Source organism: Erpetoichthys calabaricus, chromosome 8 (assembly GCF_900747795.2).
Source record: "Erpetoichthys calabaricus chromosome 8, fErpCal1.3, whole genome shotgun sequence".
In the NCBI taxonomy this organism is placed as follows: Eukaryota; Metazoa; Chordata; class Cladistia; order Polypteriformes; family Polypteridae; genus Erpetoichthys; species Erpetoichthys calabaricus.
This window is the reverse complement of record NC_041401.2, coordinates 23,038,571-23,058,653: the sequence shown is the minus strand read 5'-3', so window position 1 is coordinate 23,058,653 and position 20,083 is coordinate 23,038,571. Positions and strand designations below refer to the sequence as shown.

The following is a 20,083-nucleotide window of genomic DNA, read 5'->3' as shown; positions in this document are numbered from 1 at the left end:
AAGAACCCACAAGGACTTGCTTCACTCATCTATACCTATGAATTAGTTTGAGTTCCTGTTTAAACCAACTAGCTTCTAGTGAGCCCAAAAAACAAAACACCAGAACACAAAATAACAAGAATCAAAAGAATCACAAGCACAAAAATGAAATGTGCTGAAGTACCAGTTGTTTGTTTCGAACAAATGCTTATTTGAGAGGGGGTGGTCAATAGGCAGGCAGTGGTTGAAGCACATGAACTTGATGGTCTAATAACCAAAACCAAGGTATGTACTAAGAGTCAAAGTCAAAATTAAGAAAATAGGTTGATTACTAGCTAGCCCTAAACATTCTTTATTTGTGGAAATTGCTATGGTCCTCAAAAAGTTTGGACATTAGTCTGAATGCACATCAGTCAGGTTTTAGATGAGACTTGTCTGTCCTAGCCAGTGAGGGCCTTCTCCTACTTTTGTGGATTTTCTTTTTGATTGTCACATCCCTTTCCATTATGTGCATGTCTCCTTGTCACAACATTATAATTTAATGACTTGAATGAAAAATAAATTAACCAGAGAAAAAATTCATTACCATATGAATACATCAATAACAGAAAAATATAAAAATTGGTAAATTAAGAAAACATCAGGGAACTAAACAATTGAAATGAAAATTAAGGTAATAATCAGAAGAATAAGGGAAAATTTAAAAGACCAGTACAAAATACTGTAATAAATAGTGTCACACACATGCAATTAGGAGACAGTTTATGGGATTGAAAGTAAATGTTTCTCAGCCATGCCAAAGAGTGGCGCTGCCCAGTAATACTCTTTCCTCTCTGCAGACCCTCAACAGAGTCCGCCTCCAAATGATGACACTTCCACCTACCAAGGTCTCTCCGCCTGATGACATAATTTCCGGTTCCGGGCCCATCAGCTCCGACTCGTCTGTAAAGATGTCATTCTTATTTTCATTTTTCAAGTACACGGGGTACAAATTCCCCAAACCTTTGTTGTTCACCCTGCCTGTTATTACAATAGGAACTTACTAGGAACTTGTAATGCCTGGCAGACAGGGAAAAACAAATCAAGACACTTTAACACAAAACAAAAAGAGCCAGAACCTCGGAGAGTGTACACTTACTAATGTTACATGTTGTAGACACAGGTGTCTTGTATAGGCCTCTCAGGGTAACTGCAGTCTAAATGATTGCAGCATCACAAAGACCTGCAGCAATTTAGTGTAAAGACCTGTCCCATAAACTCAGAGCATCATTGGCTAGGTAAGGGGTCAGGGAAAAACAAAACACTGGACAAAATGAAGAGACACGGTGAGGCACAGAAGCATTACAAAGCCCCCATTTACCCACCACCTCACCACATTGTCCCATAATAGCTCTAGGAGAACCCAGTCACCACAGCTTTGTACCTATTAGGGGTTTATTTACATAATCATGTACTCACACTGACTACACAGGACCTGATAAATATGTCAAAGCTTTGGAGGCTTGTCTTATAGCTACTATTATAGTTTGTTTCTACAGGATAATTTGCAGTTTTCTATTAAAAAGTTTTAGTATTTTCTATTACCATGGCTGTTTACATTAAGCACTGAGGTTACATTTCTTTTCTGTACAATAAATATATGGTACATATTTATGTGTAAATGTTGTATGGTATGTAATTTACTGTTAATACATTATACACTTTTAACTCTTGACAAGCTGTTTTGAGCTGTTACCCTACTAATACTGAGCTAATGGTCAATATTAAAGAGTATTTTCTATTAATTTCAAGGCATTTCATTTATCAGAGTTGCATTTTAGTGTTTTCCATAAATAGATCTGTCCATCTTGTTTTCTTCTTGGTTGGCTTTTCTTCAAGCATCAAGACCTTCTGTAGTGAGACATCTTTTGTTCCTATTTGACTTTAGCTGCTTTGGGTTGACCATAGATGCTCCTAAGTAACCATTTGTGCTTGAAATTGTCAAGCATTGCCTGAAATTACTCTTCTAAGCAATAACTTAATATACCATATGGTGCCTCTTATTCCATAGACTCAACAGCACAAACTTTGTTCAGAAGATGCCTCATTTATTGGATTTACCTGACCATCAAAGCACACACCTTATTAAGCGCGTCCTGAACAAGGGCCTCACTCTTGTTATCTAATGCAGAAGTGGCCATATCCAGCAGTAGGATCCTGGGATTTCTGAGGAGAGCCCGAGCAATGGCAATGCGCTGTTTTTGCCCACCACTCATCTGACTTCCACCTTTTCCCACTAAGGTATCAAATTTCTGTGGAGACAGAATTACAAAATAGATTATTTCTAAATATTATTTTATGAGACTTATGAACCTTCTGATACTGCAATATAATTTCATCTCATCTTCTGAAAAATGATAGATAGATAGATAGATAGATAGATAGATAGATAGATAGATAGATAGATAGATAGATAGATAGATAGATAGATAGATAGATAGATAGATAGATAGATAGTGTGGCAGACGACTAGGGATCCTGCCCCACCGGGATGCCTGGATGAAGAAGGGCACTATCTTTCCCTGGGCATAAGAGGGCAGCCACCCTGGATTCCATCAGATGGAGCTAGGAACCTCAACCCCATGGGGACCTGTGGCCACCACCAGGGGGCGCCTGGATGGTCCTGGAGCCCTGGAGGACAACACTTCCACCACCTCAGGAAGTGCTGCCGAACCACGAAATATGTACGCCCGGAGTGCTTCTGGGTGCAAGGGCAGCACTTCCGCCACACTAGGGTGGTTCCATTGGTTTCTATTATATCTCGATTTTTCTTCTCTCTATTTGGCATGAAAACATGACCTTAAAATTTTTTCTCAGCCATGAGTACAATTTACAGGGGGTAAGTAACATAACCAAATATCATTTTTGGATGAAATATTCCTTTAATTTCAGCAATATCCTGTTTAGTACAATAATGATGAAATAACAGCCATGTTCAGCAGTTTTATTTTACCTCAGGCAAGTCCATGATGAAATTGTACGCGTTGGCCTCCTTTGCTGCCTGTATGATCTCTTCCATCGTTGCATCCTCTCTGCCATATTGAATATTTTCAGCAATTGTAGTTGCAAACAAAACGGGCTCCTGCTCAACAATGCCAATCAGCGATCGCAGCCACCGAATATTCAACCCTCGAATGTCATGGCCATCTAGCGTGACCTGTGTAAGAACATTTAACTTTCATTTCTTTGTCCTCTTTCTTCCACTGATGTGCAGTAGAACTGAGGTTGACCCTCTGAGCTACTTCACGGCTGATGTTACCTCCCATTCAAACCATGAAGATGACAGGTGTTTTGAGCTTACCGTGCCTTCCTGAGGTTCGTAGAACCTCTGAATGAGCTGTAGAGCTGTGCTTTTTCCAGTCCCACTGGGTCCAACAAAGGCAGTTGTCTTCCCAGTTTCAATCACCATGTTTATCTGATCTAAAATCTAAAAAGTTGGAAACCATATTAAATTTCATGCAAATAACTGAAAGAGAAATTCCTGTTGTGATGATAAGGCATGAAATGTACTGCCAAAATGAAGAGGGCAGATGCAGCAAAAACAAAACTTTAGATAGACAGAGTTGAGTCAACTGGGTGACATGTAGAGGCCAATAGTTGTTGAGAGCACATCAGACGAGGTATACATGTTGTCATGCGCGTGCACATAGGAGGTGGTCAAAGGGCTTAACTGAAGGTAACCTGTCAACATGAGGGTTGATAAAGTGCACTAACCTCTCTTCCCCCTTTGACACAGATCAACAGAAGGGAAGCCCAGTTAAACCAGCACCAACATTTGCCCTGCTATCCATACCACGCCCTCCTACTGACCTCACCTTCGCCATCCCGACATGGACTCGCCTCTCCCTGCACAGCCACTATTAAAACCCACACCCTTTGTTCCTCAGTCGATGGGGACTCTGCCTTTTGTGATTACTCATTGCATTTAATTGTTATTGCCTGTGAATATATAGGGTGGTTCCCCCAAACCTTTTTCCTTCTCTTGTTTTTTCATTACAATGTCTAAGTTCTATGCACAGGGAGCACTCATAAGTTAATAATAAATTAGGAGAGGATTAAAGGATTTATGATTGTCATCACATTCAGTTTCTATCTACTAATCCATTCATTCTTCAATTATCAAACCTGCTTAATCCAGTTCAGGGTCGCAGTGTAACAATGTACATACAGCAGTGTTTTGTAGTTCCAACCTTTTTAGTTACATTTATTTGTTGTGTGCTGTTATTCCAAATAATGCAAATGAAAAGCCATAGTGCCCCAGTGCTTGAAGGATTCAGGATTGTAAGACAAAGCAGAAAGGCAGCCAGTCTAGGTTCATTGACTGCCAGTGATGAGCAAAACAGGCAAGTTTAGATTCATAGTTTCTGACACTAAACTATACACTAAAATTCATTTCACAGTCCATTTTGCTATTGAAAAATGAAGAACTCACCAAAGAGTTTTGGGGTCATAAAGGAGTTCTTTAAACTGAAAACATGGGATATCGCTTCTAAAAGCCTTATTCGCACTTTCATGTTCACCTGCATAATCATATTGTAGAAGTACTACACAGAGTTGAAAAAAGTTCTCAAAAATGATACTTGAGCAACAGTTGAAGTCAGTCATTTTCTAACCCACTTAGCCCTGCACAGGGCCACGGGCCAGTTCTGAAGCCTATTTCAGCTAGCATAGGGTTCAAGGTGGTTACAAACCCTGGACAGGGCACCAGCCCATTGCAGGGCGAACACACACAGAAACGGGCCAATTTAGTATTGCCAATCCACCTAACCTGCATGTCTTTGGACTGTGGGAGGAAACTGGAGTGCCCGGGAGAAACTACGGAGACACGGAGAAACCATGAAAACTCCATGCAGAGAGAACCCGGAATATGAACCCTGGCCACCTTACTGCAAGGCAACAGCGCTAGCACAAAAATAAGTAGGTGAAAGACTTAACCTAGAGAATGCAGTTTATTTTATTTGTAAATATCACTCACATGACATTTTCTGCTACAGAAATGTACTATGGAATAATGAATCATGTAAATGCAATCCTGCCTTTGATCAATACATAACTGCAGTCGATGTCACGGTGATGACCTGAAGTGTGGTACTAGTTAGTATGGATATGATTTACAATGTGCCTCCCCTACTGGGGTACCCAGCAGCAGAGAGAAAAAAAATAAGTAACCAGCTTACAACCTTAATGTTTGAATAAATACACAAGATAAAAGACTAAGTAAAAATCAACACACATTGGGTTTATTATAGTTCACTGAAGTAAAGATGGATTTTAGAAGGACAATTATTGAATTAATTAGTAATATAACAATTTCAAAACTATGGCTTATCTTTAACAGGAATTTAATTTCCTTTGCTCATTTTGGTAACCAATTTTATCTTTAAACTGGACAAAGAGCCCGTTTCGACAATGTAAGATGAAACGGGCAAGAGTTTGTGTCAGCAGTGTATGAAGAACAAATGATAAGTAACGAAGAAGTTGCTTTGTAATGATTGTAGTCCACTTTACTCATTACTGTACAGGCTTGTACTGTTAGTTGATGAATTTTCCAGGCCTATAGTATAATATTGAATGATGAATGTTCCAGTACAATATGGAATAGTAATAAGTATAAGCACCACAAACCTGATATAGGTGTATTGAATGAATGCGTAATTGAATCAGAATGCGTAATTAGGCCTCGAGCTGTAGTTGAAATCGCCTTTCATGGCTCTAGAGCTCTAATCGAAGTCACCTTTCTCTTTGAATTTTTGTGGCTGTAAATCCGCTGCCTGCCGGGATGTTGGGGTTGGATGTTGGTCTCGAAGGCAACTGCACATTCGGCTTCGGACGGACATGAGTAAGTGAGTGAGTGAGAAGGCAGGTGAATTATGTATTAAGATTACTCACATGAGCATTTAAGTAAATTAGAGAATTAACCACAATTAAAATCAGGGCATATCATTAACTCCCCAGCACAACCAGATGTATGCCAGTTGGTTGTATCATAATATATATTCATATTTTTAATGCACTCATATAGACAATTTAAATTCTACAAACATGTTAGCTTTAAACCAACTGGCATTAATATTACACTAAAATAATTCAACTTGGGTGGCGTGGTGGCGCAGTGGGTGGCGCTACTGCCTTGCAGTTAGGAGACCCAGATTCGCTTCCTGGGTCCTCCCTGCGTGGAGTTTGCATGTTCTCCCCGTGTCTGCGTGGGTTTTCTCCGGGCGCTCCAGTTTCCTCCCACAGTCCAAAGACATGCAGGTTAGGTGCATTGGCGATTCTAAATTGTCCCTAGTGTGTGCTTGGTGTGTGGGTGTTCCCTGCGGTGGGCTGGCGCCCTGCCCAGGGTTTGTTTCCAGCCTTGCGCCCTGTGCTGACTGGGATTGGCTCCAGCAGACCCCCACGACCCTGTAGTTAGGATATAGCGGGTTGGATAATGGATGGATAATTCAACTTCAGTACAACATAATAAAATGGCAATAACAAATCTGAGAGTCAGTGTTCTACTGAGGAATGCTCTGGACATGTGTCAATTCTGTTAAATTTAAATCTTTTCTTTGTTAATTAGTTGTTGCTGTCAGGGTTTTTGGATGGGCTCCTTGTCATGTGGTATTTGTTTAATTGTTTTCATCCATTATTTATTTAAAAAAATCTTTTTGTAATTTAATTTAATAGTCCACAACCACCATCAGGAAAGTCTTCTGGTCTTTACTTAGCAAACATGGTCTCACTAGGTCCATGCTAAGGTACTCCCCCCAGTGATGTTATTGACACTAGTTGTAAGTGTCCAGAGGTGGGGTCTTGTATTGCTAACAGGTGGTACATGTCTAAACATATGACAAGGTGTCCTTGCGAAATGTCAGCCACCATACCACCTTTAGGAACTTAACGTTTTTATATGTCCAAGGTAACAACCTATTGGGCTATCATGGTAGTTGTGATGGATGGCCGGGGATCCTGCCCGAACGGGACACCCTTTCCAGGAGGAGACTGGGAGAATGGGCATACTATCAGGAGTACGTCCCCCTGGACACGAGAGGGCAGCACCCTTGGCTTACATCGGGGCCATGGAATTGGGGCTTGGAGGCTCAGCCCAGTAGAGGTCCGTGGCCACCGCCAGGGGGCACCTGGACAGCTCCAGAGTTTGGACATACAGCTCTTCCGCCACACCTGGGAGTGCTGCCAGAAGAGGAGCGGGGTTCCGGTGCAGCACTTCTGCCACACCCGGAAGTGCTGCTGGATGTTAATCAAGGCACACCTGGAGCACTTCCGGGTGCTCTATAAAGGAGGCCGTCTCACTACATTTCGAAGCCAGAGTCGGGAGGAGGAACACAAAGCTTGGGAAGAAAGGAGTAGAGGAGAGGCGGAAAGAGAAGGACTGAGTACTAGTGTTGGAGGCACTGTGTTGGGTGCAGGATTGGTGAAAATAAACGTGTGTGTTTAGGACATACGGTGTCTGTCTGTCTGTGCCCGGGGTCTGGTCTTCTGCATAGTATTGTAGGAAATTATGCATGTGCATCTTGGGAACTACCAACTCATAATGCTAGCCCTGATTATCCTCACAGGTGTAAGTAAGGAGTAAGGAGATTGTGGGTTCGCTTCCCGGGTCCTCCCTGTGTGGAGAGCGCTTTGAGTAGTGAGAGAAGTGCTATATAAATGTAAAGAATTATTATTATTATCCTCTGTTGGTACACAGCCATATAGTGCCCCATGGAGTTCCCTATAATGAATGCAGCCAGGTCTCTCTCTGGTATTTTTTTATAATAAAAGTAGTTATGTTTGCCTGTCGAAAAACAGATAATAGAATACATTTAAAAATATTTGATATGTCTTGCCTTATATGTTCCACTTGTGCCTTTCTTCAGTGTCTTTGTGTGTCTCAACCTCTTTTGCCCGACACTTCCTCTCTCATTCACATTCCTGTAAAGCCTGCTTATCAGACTCCATTTCTAGACCCCTTGCTTGCCTGCTGTTCGCTTTTTGACTATCACCATTGGTAGATGGGCCCATATTACCCACTGTCAAAACCTCATTCATGTTCTTGCAAATACTTCCCATCTTCGAATGTCATTCTCAAAGTTTCTCATATTCCTTTCCTTGGAATCCTCACGTGACCCAACCTGGCTCAGTACTTTCTCTCTTGATTGCATTTGACTGAGAAACCAAAGTGAAACTGACCAAACAAACCAAAGCCAAAATGACAAATCAGATTACTCAGAGAGACTGGACACACACACACTCACACACAGACACAGAGTATATAGAAGATAAATAAATCACATTGGCAAACAGTGGAGATCTGAGTGCCTTGTAGCCACTACATTGTAATCCGTACAACACTGGTAAAGTCAGTTCTATTGATGCCTCCCATTCACATCATCACGGAGAAGTGCAGTGCATTTTTTTAATGTGACAGGCTGCATATTTTCCCAACAAACACACACTAAAATGCACCATCATACACTTGAAAGTGTCTACTGGACAACTCAATACATGGAAAGTTACCACTGCCAAAAACCCAGCTCCCTCCACTTTGACTGTTACCTACTAACAGCCTTATCCTAGCTGAAGATATGAACACTTTCTTCCACTAGTGATCTTAACTTACATATTAAATGACAAGCAGAAGTATGTAGAATTAATACATACTTAATGCATACGTAATTACACTTCTTTCTTCTTTCCATGCAGTGAAGTGAAACACTGAGTTTCACCATAAGTTCAATTTTGCATGCATTATATCTCTCATCACTCTTCACTACTATCAGCGCCCACCCCTTTGAGGGGGTCATTGCTGGGTGACCCAGAATAGGATGAGTCATCATTATAGACTACCATAGGCAGATCACGATTAAAACTGCAGCATTAATTACACAATACCTTAACTTCTGGTCTGGATGGATAATAAAAGGTGATGTTATGAAATTCAATATCCCCCTTTACTTTGTCCAGCTTGTATCCTTCTTCTGACAAACAGTCAATTTCCGGTTGCTACCAGTAAAAAAGAAAGTCAGATAACTAATCACCATGTTGTGGAAGACTGGCAGGTTTTAACAATAAAATGGATTCTTCAGAGCCCCCTCTTACCCTGTCGATGGTCTCAAAGATGAGTTTAGCTGCACCACGGCCTGATGCAAAGGCCTCTAAGCAGGGAGATGCTTGGCCAAGATTCATAGCTGCAAAGAGCACTCCAAAAAAGACCTGTGCAGAAAAATAAAAGGTGATGCGTGGAATAAGTGCACGACATAACAACATTTTGTTAATTTCCTATTTATGTCCCAATTACAGCAACTAAATCAAAACCAAAAGTCACAAAATGCCTTGAAAATGTTCTACCACTGAAACAAAGTTTAGACAATGACTGAGAACACGACCCAGCCTTAAACAGAATGGCCGCCGTGATGTCACATGAGTGCACATAGCCACACCCATCATTAATGTATGGGGTTCTAAAAAGCGAAATCCAAAATGGCTGCCTATTTCACACTACTAGCACATAGACTTCTCATAACTTGCTTAACTGGAAGAATCTCAGCCATCCTTTTATAAGTCAGTAGGAAACTGATGTTCTACTGTATACTGTTTCAAATTGGAAAAAAATTGAGTTCTCTCTTAGAGGATTTTTTTTTTAAAATATGGCAAATTTTAATTAATGCAATTTTAGAAAAGACACTTATATTGAGGGGAAAGGACATTTTCCCTTCATTTCTTTTTTTTTCTAATTAGTTTTTCCCATGGCTCTCTCGGGTGTGGGTTGAATTCAGTTTTGTTAAGTTTTGTTTCTTTTTGGTCCTAGTTTGTTGTTTTAACTTTCTGATTTTTTTTTTTTTCTAGTTTGACTACAAAATAAGTTTTGTATAAGTTAAACTTGATTTTATGCAATGTTATTTTCTTCAAGTAAAATAAACAAAAATTTAAAAAAAAATCCAAAATAGCAAAGGAATGATTCAAAAATGGGTCAAAATGACAGACAAAAATACAAATATTAATAAATAGCATGTAGAGATGGAGCTGAAACTAACATTATAAACTTTGTACGCACTAAACTATTGCTTCTGATGCTTGATAACGTACCTGGATGAGGCCGCCTGCAGACAGCTCTCTGTCTTCAATAACCAATTTTGATCCGTACCAAAACGCTAGGGCGTAACACAGGAAAATGATGCACCAGAGGTATCCTTGGAAAAGGCCCATGATGGCTCCTTTCCTAATGCCCCAGTTCTGAGCTTCAACCAGATTTTGGTCGTATCTGTTAAGGGAAGTAAACAGTGCAGCGGTGAACCTCTGAGATAAGATATTTTCATTATTATCTTTTAGCTTTTCAGATAGATTCATCCACTTATTATAATTCATTCATTACTGCATAGGTAGAATATAAAAAGAACAGAAAAAGCACAAGTGATCAATGTGATGCTATAATCTGTGAGCCTGATGTTGTATAAATATAGATATGTTTAGTATATATATAAATTTACTCTCTATATATAAAATTGTAAAAGTGCAACGATTTTTTGTGATGTTTTTTGTCACGGTTTAAATTGGGCTTATTTTAAAACCTACATATATATGTTTGGTATCATTCTTTCCATAAATTATCAAACTTTAATGTGATGATGTTAGATTTTCAAATACTTTTTCTGTTTTTAAATTATAAACTAAAATATCAAGAAAGTTGTGGTTTTTATTTTGGACTTTCTTTCACAGGAACAAACTATCAAAAAAAAATTATCTATTCAAAACACCAATGTTTGTATTTAGGTGATTTAGTTAGCTAAAGTTTGAGTTACGATGACCCATTGCATACCACATTAGTTTTCACGTGATTTTTCTTGTTATTTAAGTCAGTCATTTTTTAAAAAAAGTTTTTTTTATCTATAAGAATGTCAGTTAAAATAAATGGATCATTTTAGTCTTTTATAAATACTCATCGAGCATAGTGGACCTCAGTTTAACGGGAATACTCCAATCGGTAAAAGAGTAAATATTTTATTCTCATTTCATGATTTTTACTCCGTTAAATAATAATTTATTTTTCTTTTACATATTTATAGAATTTCATGTTTTTGACCCCAATAAATAATATTTTTTCTTTTGTACATTTACAGTGTCACACATGTGCGCATGGGAGACAGCTAAAGGGCTTGAGTAAGGGCAGTTCCGAGTCATATCGGGATGTGGCGGAGTGCACCGACTCTTTTTCTCCCTTTCCTGCAGACCATTCACTGGAGATTCCACCTGGCCCTCTTGACATCACTTCCAGGACCGAGGCTATGGAAGGAGACCTTGCCGGCTCCAGCCCCTGTGATGTCACATCCGGGCTCGAGCCTATGGTTGAAGACCTTCATGAGCCCGACCCCTTTGATCTCACTTCCTATCTTCCCCTTTAAAAGCCTCCACCTTTTCCCTATTCCTTCAGTTCTGATTTGGACTCGGTTTTGTGCACAGCAGTGCTATCATTTCAACGACAATTTGCAGCCAGGAAACCAAATATACGGGTGGTTGCCCCAAACCTTGCTATGGCTCTTTATGGCTTTTGTGACAACAGATTTTACTAATATTCTGGCCGCAACTGTGGGTTGGGTGCCATAGGCACCAGTGGGACTTGGCCCACTAGTACAGGCAGTCCCCTGGTTACGTACGAGATAGGGACTGTAGGTTTGTACTTAAGTTGAATTTGTATGTAAGTTGGAACAGGTGCATTACTTTAATAAATGTTATTGTTGACCAACTTTAACCAAGTGCTCTGCCAATGAATGATGGAGTTTCACCTCTTTCTGACCTTTTTATTATTTCTACTTTATTTTCAATGGTGATGGTTTTTCTCTTCTTTACTGTAGCACCAGCACTTGCATCAGATTTGTGTTTCAGAGACATTCTTGAAGGGTGAAGACAAAAGGTTAAGATGAGCTCTCCTGTACAGCACTGTACACGCTATCACAGCAGATTAGGCACCAGTCGTCAACACGTCTGATTTATAGGGTGGTCCAGCTCTAATTATGCAATTTTCATTACGCTATAACTTATTCAGTTTATTACATAGAAAATCACCCGAAAAATCCCAGACCATCGAGAAGTGTGTGAACTGACGACATGAAGAATCATCTTTGTGCCAAACTGGAATCGTCCCCGCATAAATCAAAGTCATCCAGACAATCTGAATCTGCAGAATTAGACCTGGACCACCCTGTACTGACAAGAGACAACTTCCTGCTATGTGCGTAACAGTACAAGCAGGCTTGCTATTGAAAATGAATGGGGGCAGCGAGGGGCAGTTCATCACCAGCCCACATCACAGTCGCCTCCACTACAGTATTCTGCCTGCAGTGTCCGCAGCCATCCGAGGCACACTACAATGCTGCCCCCCACTTCCCCGTTCACCCTCAATGGCCTCCGTTCAGCCACAACAGGGTCACCACTTGCAGCATTACCAGCCGCCCACCTAGAACGAATGGGGCAGCCGTGTGTGGTGGGCGGGCAGTGAAACTGCTTGCCGCCAGGATCCGCCCAACAGACACTACACTGCGCGAGCAGCGAAATCGACCCCCTCCAGCCTCCGTCCAGCCACTGCTTGCAGTGTCCCCGGACCGAAGATGACGGAGCGGCAGTTACTGAGGCGCATGCGTCACAGCTGCGGCCCCATTCGTATGTCGTAGGTCGGATGTCCGTAACCTGGGGAATACCTGTATACTGTATATTATAGTGGCATGCAAATGTTTGGGCACCCTTACTTAATATATCTGTTACTCTGAATAGTTACAGGAGCAGAAGATGAACTGATCACCAAAAGGAATAAAGTTAAAGATGACACATTTCTTTAATATTTTTAGCAGGATTACATTTTTTATTTCTATCATTCACAGGTACAAAATACCAAAAAATAGTAAGGGCTTGAAGCAAATGTTTGGGCGCTTGATGCACTGCACTGCTCTTTTGCAAATTTTTAATGATGTTTAGCTCGGTGGACTGTGAGGGCCATGGCAAAACTATCAACTCGCGCCTTTTGAGGTATTCCATTGTAGATTTTGAGGTGGGTTTTAGATCATTATCTTATTGTAGCACCAATTCTCATTTTAATTACCACTTTTTAGCGATGGTGTCATTGTCACCCTAGAGATGGACAGGGGCTGTGGGGGTTGGACAGGTCTTTGACAGCAGGATATTCATAGGTGTGATGAGCTCTGCGTTCTAAGAAGACCTTAATCTTTCTTATTACTCCATACAATTCTGGGAAGGCTCATAAGCACAGGTTGAGACTCCCTGGGCATTACACATAAATCTGTAGCAGTCCGGTGCCGCTAAGATTCACATCGTCGAAGAGACAGTGATTTATTTATTTTTTTGGTAGAGATCCCAGGGATGCTCCCAGCCTTGGCCCGATCTGCATGGACTCACAAGCAGACACAAAAAAACAAAAGGTCATAAAACAATTAAAGAATGTTTTAACCTCTAATAAATGAAACATAATTACATGCTAAATAATCCCACCCCAGTCCCTTTATGGCAATGTACAATTTACACAAACTACAACAATAAACACTCATTATGAAGTCCATTGTAAACGGCAATGGATGAAATGCAATGATGAAGGTAGCTAGTCCAGAGATTGGAACATTGAATGGGAATGTAAAGATAGTCCTATCAGTATTTCCTGATGAAATGAAGATGGGTGAATGGGATCAGGAGCGCTCCTTTCTTCACAGAATGACAACAAAACCTCAGACAATCCTCATGTGCAGGAAGACACCAGACAGACCATAACCCAAAACAAGAGGTGATCCAGGACAGAACAACAATCCACAGGTATCAGAACGGAAGGTAGACAGACAGGAACTTCAGACACGAAACACAAAGTACTTCTCCCTTTTGGTATCACTGGCCCTCTTTAAAACGTCATGCTGGCCTCCTTGCACCCAACAGCCCCTGCATCCAAGTAGATAACCAATAAGAGCCACTGCAGGGACTGCTGGGAGTTGAAGTTTCAATCCACAGCACCACTACAAAGCTTTGCAGAAAATTCCGGTAGGACAGAAAGGGACACCACACTTCACGCTGGACGACGATCATGAACACTGCAAATGGAGTGGAATAGTCTGTCTAGTTAAGTGACTGTCATTTTCATGGGGCTTTTCTCATGGCTTTAACATCGAAGGGTGAACCTGCTAGAATACTGCAAATCACTGGGTTTAACTGCTTTATATATTCACTAGACAAAGAGCCCATTTTGACAATGTAAGATGAAACGGGCACGAGTTTGTGTCAGCAGTGTATGAACAACAAATGATAAGTAACGAAGAAGTTGTTTTGTAATGATTGTAGTCCGCTTTACTCATTACTGTACAGGCTTATACTGTTAGTTGATGAATTTTCCAGGCCTATAGTATAATATTGAATGATAAATGTTCCAGTACAATATGGAATAGTAATAAGTATGAGCACCACAAACCTGATATAGGTGTATTGAATGAATGCGTAATTGAATCAGAATGCGTAATTAGGCCTCGAGCTGTAGTCGAAATTGCCTTTCAGGCCTCTAGAGCTTTATTCGAAGTCGCCTTTCTCTTTGAATTTTTGCGGCAGTAAATCCGCCGCCTGCTGCGATGTTGGGGTTGGATGTCGGTCTCGTAAGGTTTTTTGGGCAGCTGTGCAGAAGGCGACTGCGCATTCAGCTTCGGACGTGCGCAGAAGGCGACTGCGCATTCGGCTTCGGATGGACGTGAGTGAGTGAGTGAGTGAGGAGGCAGGTGAATTATGTATTAAGATGTACATCAAATGGTCACCTTCATGGCTCATCCAAAGAATGTAATACTGCTCCAGAAAGAGAAGGGATGCTGCCATTAACTACAGTATGTCATCTACTTTTCCCTCCACAGTGCTGAGAAGATGCTTAGTGACATCAACCAGACCCACCCCTTCCTGTTCGAGCCATAAAAAGCATGGGCATCCCAGGAAAGATGAAGTCTCAATTTGGACTTTATCCCCATACTGAGCACACATGCGGAGATGAATTTGTGCTCCCAGACAGACCTTCTGCCCATGGCAAGCGTATGACAGACTGCTGTTCCTCTTTGGTGCAGTTTACATTTCACAGCCATCTTCACCACAGGGTGACAACTCTTATGCTAAACTGCAAGGGCAGCCATCTTGCCAGACAGAACGAGTCACATGACACTCACAGACTCGACCAATCACTTCTCCTCCCACCTTATTTCTAATGAAAATATAAAAGTGCGGAAACTATATTCACAAAGATACTATCAGCTTGTCATGTTACTTGGCAGCTGACAATGGACTCGTTCCACTACTAGATTGTAAGGCATGTATGGTTTTTAAAGTTGTTTCCACGTTATACAAACATGGGGGGCTGTTGCCTCCTCTTTATGGTGTGAGAGATGTGAACTAAAGCAGCTCATTTTAGTTTTATGGATGGTGGTATAAGAGCATCTCTAAAGTTACATAAGCACTCCACGCTATAGCCTACTGACTCTAATGGCAGAAGTGCATGACCTCTGAAAGCACATTTCAAAGACAAGAAATTCAATTGTAAAAAAGGCAAAGTTGATTTGGAGACAGGATGACCACATCATACTGATATGAGCTTTATAAGATCAGTAAGAAGCTGATCAGAGAGGAGGACAGAAGTGAGGAAACATCAATCCAAGAATGCTCTGACTTACTGCTGAAACTTCAAGCAATGCAAGAAATGAGCCACCTGGAAAAGGCTAAACGTTTAGCAGTACCAGGTTGTGCGATGTTGTGTTATGGCAGTATCTATTTGAATAAGATTTAATAAACCCGTAACTTTTTCTCCTGCTTGTTCTGGTACTCTTGAGGTTACAGATGTAAAGGGATGAGCGAAATACAAGAGTTCCTGACATTGTGGTAAGAGTATGGGATTTGAGCCATTTTGTTCATATCTACATAATAAAGAGTACAAAAGGGAATAGGGTCACCCAGGGACTCTCCCATGACAAAACATAATGAGCGAGGGCCTATTTTGGTATTATTATACATCTAGCACATGCTTCCATTCTAGGTGACTTACAAGATCAGGGCCTGTTATTGCTATTTTACCCACACTTTGGAGCACACACTACACAGGATTCAGCCCATCATGGGTTGCTGGATTTGCTCAGAAACAGAGAACCCTGTGCCAGTAGTGCCATTGTTAACAATAATCAAGAGCTTCATGATTTTATTGATGTGTGTGAATGAGTGTGTTCGTGTGTATCTGTGTGAATGGCATGTCACATGAGTGGCTCCTTCTTTGTGCCTTATGCAGCCAACTTATGTTCCAGTTGCCCACAATCTTGTACCAGAATGACAAATTTGGGAAAAGAACAGAATGAATAATTCAGGTTTATTAATTACTTAGGTTTTCTCAGGACCTGAATTCAGTTCACCTTAATTGCGTGGGTTTTCATGGTCATCCCAGGTCTCGGATACTCTGTTTTTTTTTTTTTAGATCCCATAGATGTCTGTGTTGGAGCATTGGCTTGTTCTGATTGAATGTATTCTGTGATAAACAGGGAATCCATAATAATCTCAAAAGGTAGCCATCTCTGCATCCATTTACTGAATAAGCATATGCAGTTTTGTGGTCTTTGGAGCTGAAGCCAACCCAACAGCTTTGTGTGGAAATCAGGAGCCAACCTTAGACAAGGTATCAGTCTGGCCCACACACACACACACACACACACACACACACATATAAACACTTAACTCATCCTGGGCTGATTTACAGATGCCATTTAACCCATCATGCATGTCTTTTGAATGTTAAGTGTAAAATCAGAACACCTGAAGTAAAATCTGAGCAGACATGCAGAAAACAGGTATGATATATGGCCGGTAGTTTATCCCGGCCAATACCCCCAAGCCACCAGATGGAGCCATCCTTGCAACATGGAGGGGCCCCGAATTCCAGCAGGGCATCATGGAACTTGGAGTCTTTCATCTCAGCCCTGCTGGATACCGTGGGGGCCGCCAGGGGACACTGCAGGGAGGCTCATGGACTTGCATTTTCACTATAACCCGGAAGTACGTCCTAGTCAGAGGGACAGAGGAAATGATGTATTTCCGGGCTGAAGAAAAGGAGTTTTTACTCGACCTGGAAGTGTTATAAAGTCACATGGACTGAGGGACAGAAACACTTCCGGGTCAAGGTCTTTAAAAGGATTATGGGAAATCCTAGCTTCGAGCCAAGTTGGGAGGAAGGGTGACTGAGCTGCTGGGAGTGGAGGATTGTTGTATTGATTAGTGTATTGTGATTAATATTGAGTATTGTGGAGTGGAGGGTGCTTTGTGCACTGTTATTATAGTAAATGTAAACATTTGGACTTTTATCTAGTGTCTGGTGTATTGTCCGAGGGTTCAAGGGGACGACAGCGCCCTCTATCTGTCACACAGGCAAAGTTCACAAACACTGTGACCAGGATAGAATTTGAACCAAAGGCTCTTGAGTGTTTTAACCATTAGTGTTATATCACATCACTTCGCATTTGTTGTGGTGTACAAAATCTGTAAATTTTGGTCTGTATTTTCATTATATTTTGTTCAAGACAAAACGACAGAAGAACTTAAATACTTGTATAGACAGTTAACATCAAAAGCAATCTGTTTTCCTGAATCACAGTACCATTTGTTTGATCTGAGCAGGAATTCAGGAGAAGCCTCAAGCTGTATTAATGATTTTATCACTTATGAAGGAAAGGGCACCAAGACTAAATTGGTTTACAGCTTGAGACAGGCAATTGTTAAAACATTCAAAAACTGTATTGCTTGGGAAACTGGACGTACTTAAACTGATGAAAGAGTTTGATCAAATTCATTCATCATATTAACAAGCCCCTCCGGTAGAATTTTAAAATAAACTAGGGGGTTTGCCCCCTGTTCACTTTGCTTGTCAACCCCCATGGGCCTGTACTTTTCGCCAGCTACTTCTGCCACTTGCATTGTGAAGAGGGGGGCTGAACGCACCCCAAGGAGACGTGGTCACTCCTCTGAAACCCCCTATTAAACGGTGATACAATGGGAAACAAACGCAGTTTTTTTTTTACCTCCTCTTTGCTCTATCAGCTGCTGGCTTGCTGCTGCTGCCATGCCGCTTGATCTGCATCTCGCACGGCACTTTCGAACATTTAAAAGCCTGTACAGCAGCTGTCCTACTCTTTGTCTTTTATTTTCAGCCCCGGGTGTAGTTAAATCTCTTGGCACAAAGTCTTGTCTCGCAGGGCATGAGTTCTTTATATTTTTAAGTTTATAATTTAAAAATAGAATAAGAATTTGAAAATCTAACAACATCACATTAAAGTTCAATAAATTCTGAAAAGAATGATACCAAACATATATATGTAGGTTTTAAAATAAGCCTGATTTAAAGTGTGACAAAAAATGTGACATAAAAACATCACATAAAATCGTTGCACTTTTAGGCTTAGGATTTTATATATATAGAGTAGATATGCTTCGTCTGAAAAGCGACCTCAGAGGAAGAAGAGAACAGAGTGACGTCAGAGGAGAGCGAGAGCAACATCAGAAGCGGGTATCGGCAATGTGCAGCCATTTCCATCTGGTCGTCAGCAAAGCATCTCGTGAAGAACTTCGAGTGCTAGATCAATACCGCCCTGGGACTTTTTTGTAAGCTTTTTTTAAAGACTTTATATATCCAGACTTTACTATCAATCTTATTTTCTATTATCCTTTGTTCTATTTGGTATTTTTATTCATGTAGTAAATATCATGCTGCTTTTTAACTTTCTATACTTTGTCTTCATGTATAGAGTGATTGAAGTAATAAGGTAGATTTCTGTGTGCACTTGGTGCAGCCGGAGGTTTGCCATACGCTCTGTGCTGTGAGGTTTATTAAGGCTGAGAGTGTGAGCTCCACCCAATAGTAGGGAACAGTACATAAAGTAAGACATTCTTGGCTGATAAATGACCTATAGCCAAGGATGTTGAGCCTTTATTTGTTTGAATATATTCCTAGAGACTAAAGTAATATTTGCATCTGAGATATATTTGAAACATCATATGTTGTTCGTGCCAACAATAAGTATGTCTCTTGAAGTGCCAGAAGAGCAACAGGCTGTGTTATTCCTAAGACACTTGTGTGGTTTAAAGTGCTAGAGGTTAACCAGCTGTGTGTGTGTCAATCATGGGACCACTGCTGAGTTTCTGTATGTAAATCCATGTATGCGTGTTAATCTTAAGGTGTGACAGTAGTCCAACTCGGTAACGAACCCCCTAGGTAAAGGGTAGGTAGTGGGAAATATCGCAATAGCACAGCATCATTCTCAAGCTTTCTTTCTCTAGTTCAGGGACACAAGGGGGCCTACTGCACCACTACATTGTTCTGAGGTCTTGTTCATTTCATTCTTTTTAAACAGAATTTTTCAAAATGGTCAAGACTAGTAGAAGCTTTGTAAATAAACTGACCTCTCCACTTCCTTCTTTTCACCCCCAAAGGCGGCCACTGTCCTGATGGCAGAAAGCACCTCATCTGCAACAGCTCCAGCCTTGGCATATGCCTTCAGCTCCTGGCCAGTAAGCTTTGCGACAAACTGAAAATTAAAAGAGTTTGGGTCAGAAGTATTCATGATAGGGAAATAAATGCACTACCTCACAAGCCATTGTTATTCATGTCAGCAACACATGACTGGGGGGCATCTTAAGGGCTTCTGCAATGACTTTAATTCTCTTCCAGGCATGTGGGGTTGGCAGCTTCACTTACACTTTGCCCTCTTTTGCCCGCAGATCACCAACAGGAGGAACTTTGATTTTACTTTTGCTACTTGACTAGAAATCACATCTCTTCCACCCAGGGACTCATTTAAGAACCTGCCTAACCTGAAATAGTCAGACACTCTAAGATTCTCGTCTAAACAAGATGATATCAGATCCATCACATCTTGACAACAGACTTTTTTTTAATTAATTTTCTATGGCATTTCAACTTGCAAATTAAATGGGGCTCACTGTCTGGTGCCTCAATCCTTTATGCTTGTTTGTGTTCTTTATTTCACTCCTCATTAATGGACAGTTCTTAAGGATGTTTTGTACTGAATGTGGTCAG

At 41.0% G+C, this 20,083-nt stretch overlaps 1 protein-coding gene and 1 long non-coding RNA gene across 2 annotated transcripts in view; one reads left to right on the top strand and one right to left on the bottom strand.

The window, feature by feature from the left end:
• Positions 1 to 20,083, top strand: part of LOC127528936 (uncharacterized) — a 269,154-nt gene that overhangs the window by 35,069 nt on the left and 214,002 nt on the right. The gene's annotated exons all lie outside the window — the stretch shown is intronic.
• The window catches only part of abcb11a (ATP-binding cassette, sub-family B (MDR/TAP), member 11a), a 113,785-nt gene that overhangs the window by 48,977 nt on the left and 44,725 nt on the right, over positions 1 to 20,083 (bottom strand). Inside the window, exons 10-16 of the mRNA XM_028806350.2 lie at positions 19,447 to 19,571; positions 10,087 to 10,261; positions 9,100 to 9,213; positions 8,893 to 9,003; positions 3,320 to 3,445; positions 2,972 to 3,175; positions 2,100 to 2,270 (exon numbers count right to left, since the gene is read on the bottom strand). Coding sequence (XP_028662183.2) covers positions 2,100 to 2,270; positions 2,972 to 3,175; positions 3,320 to 3,445; positions 8,893 to 9,003; positions 9,100 to 9,213; positions 10,087 to 10,261; positions 19,447 to 19,571 — 1,026 coding nt within the window. The remainder of the gene's footprint in view (positions 1 to 2,099; positions 2,271 to 2,971; positions 3,176 to 3,319; positions 3,446 to 8,892; positions 9,004 to 9,099; positions 9,214 to 10,086; positions 10,262 to 19,446; positions 19,572 to 20,083) is intronic.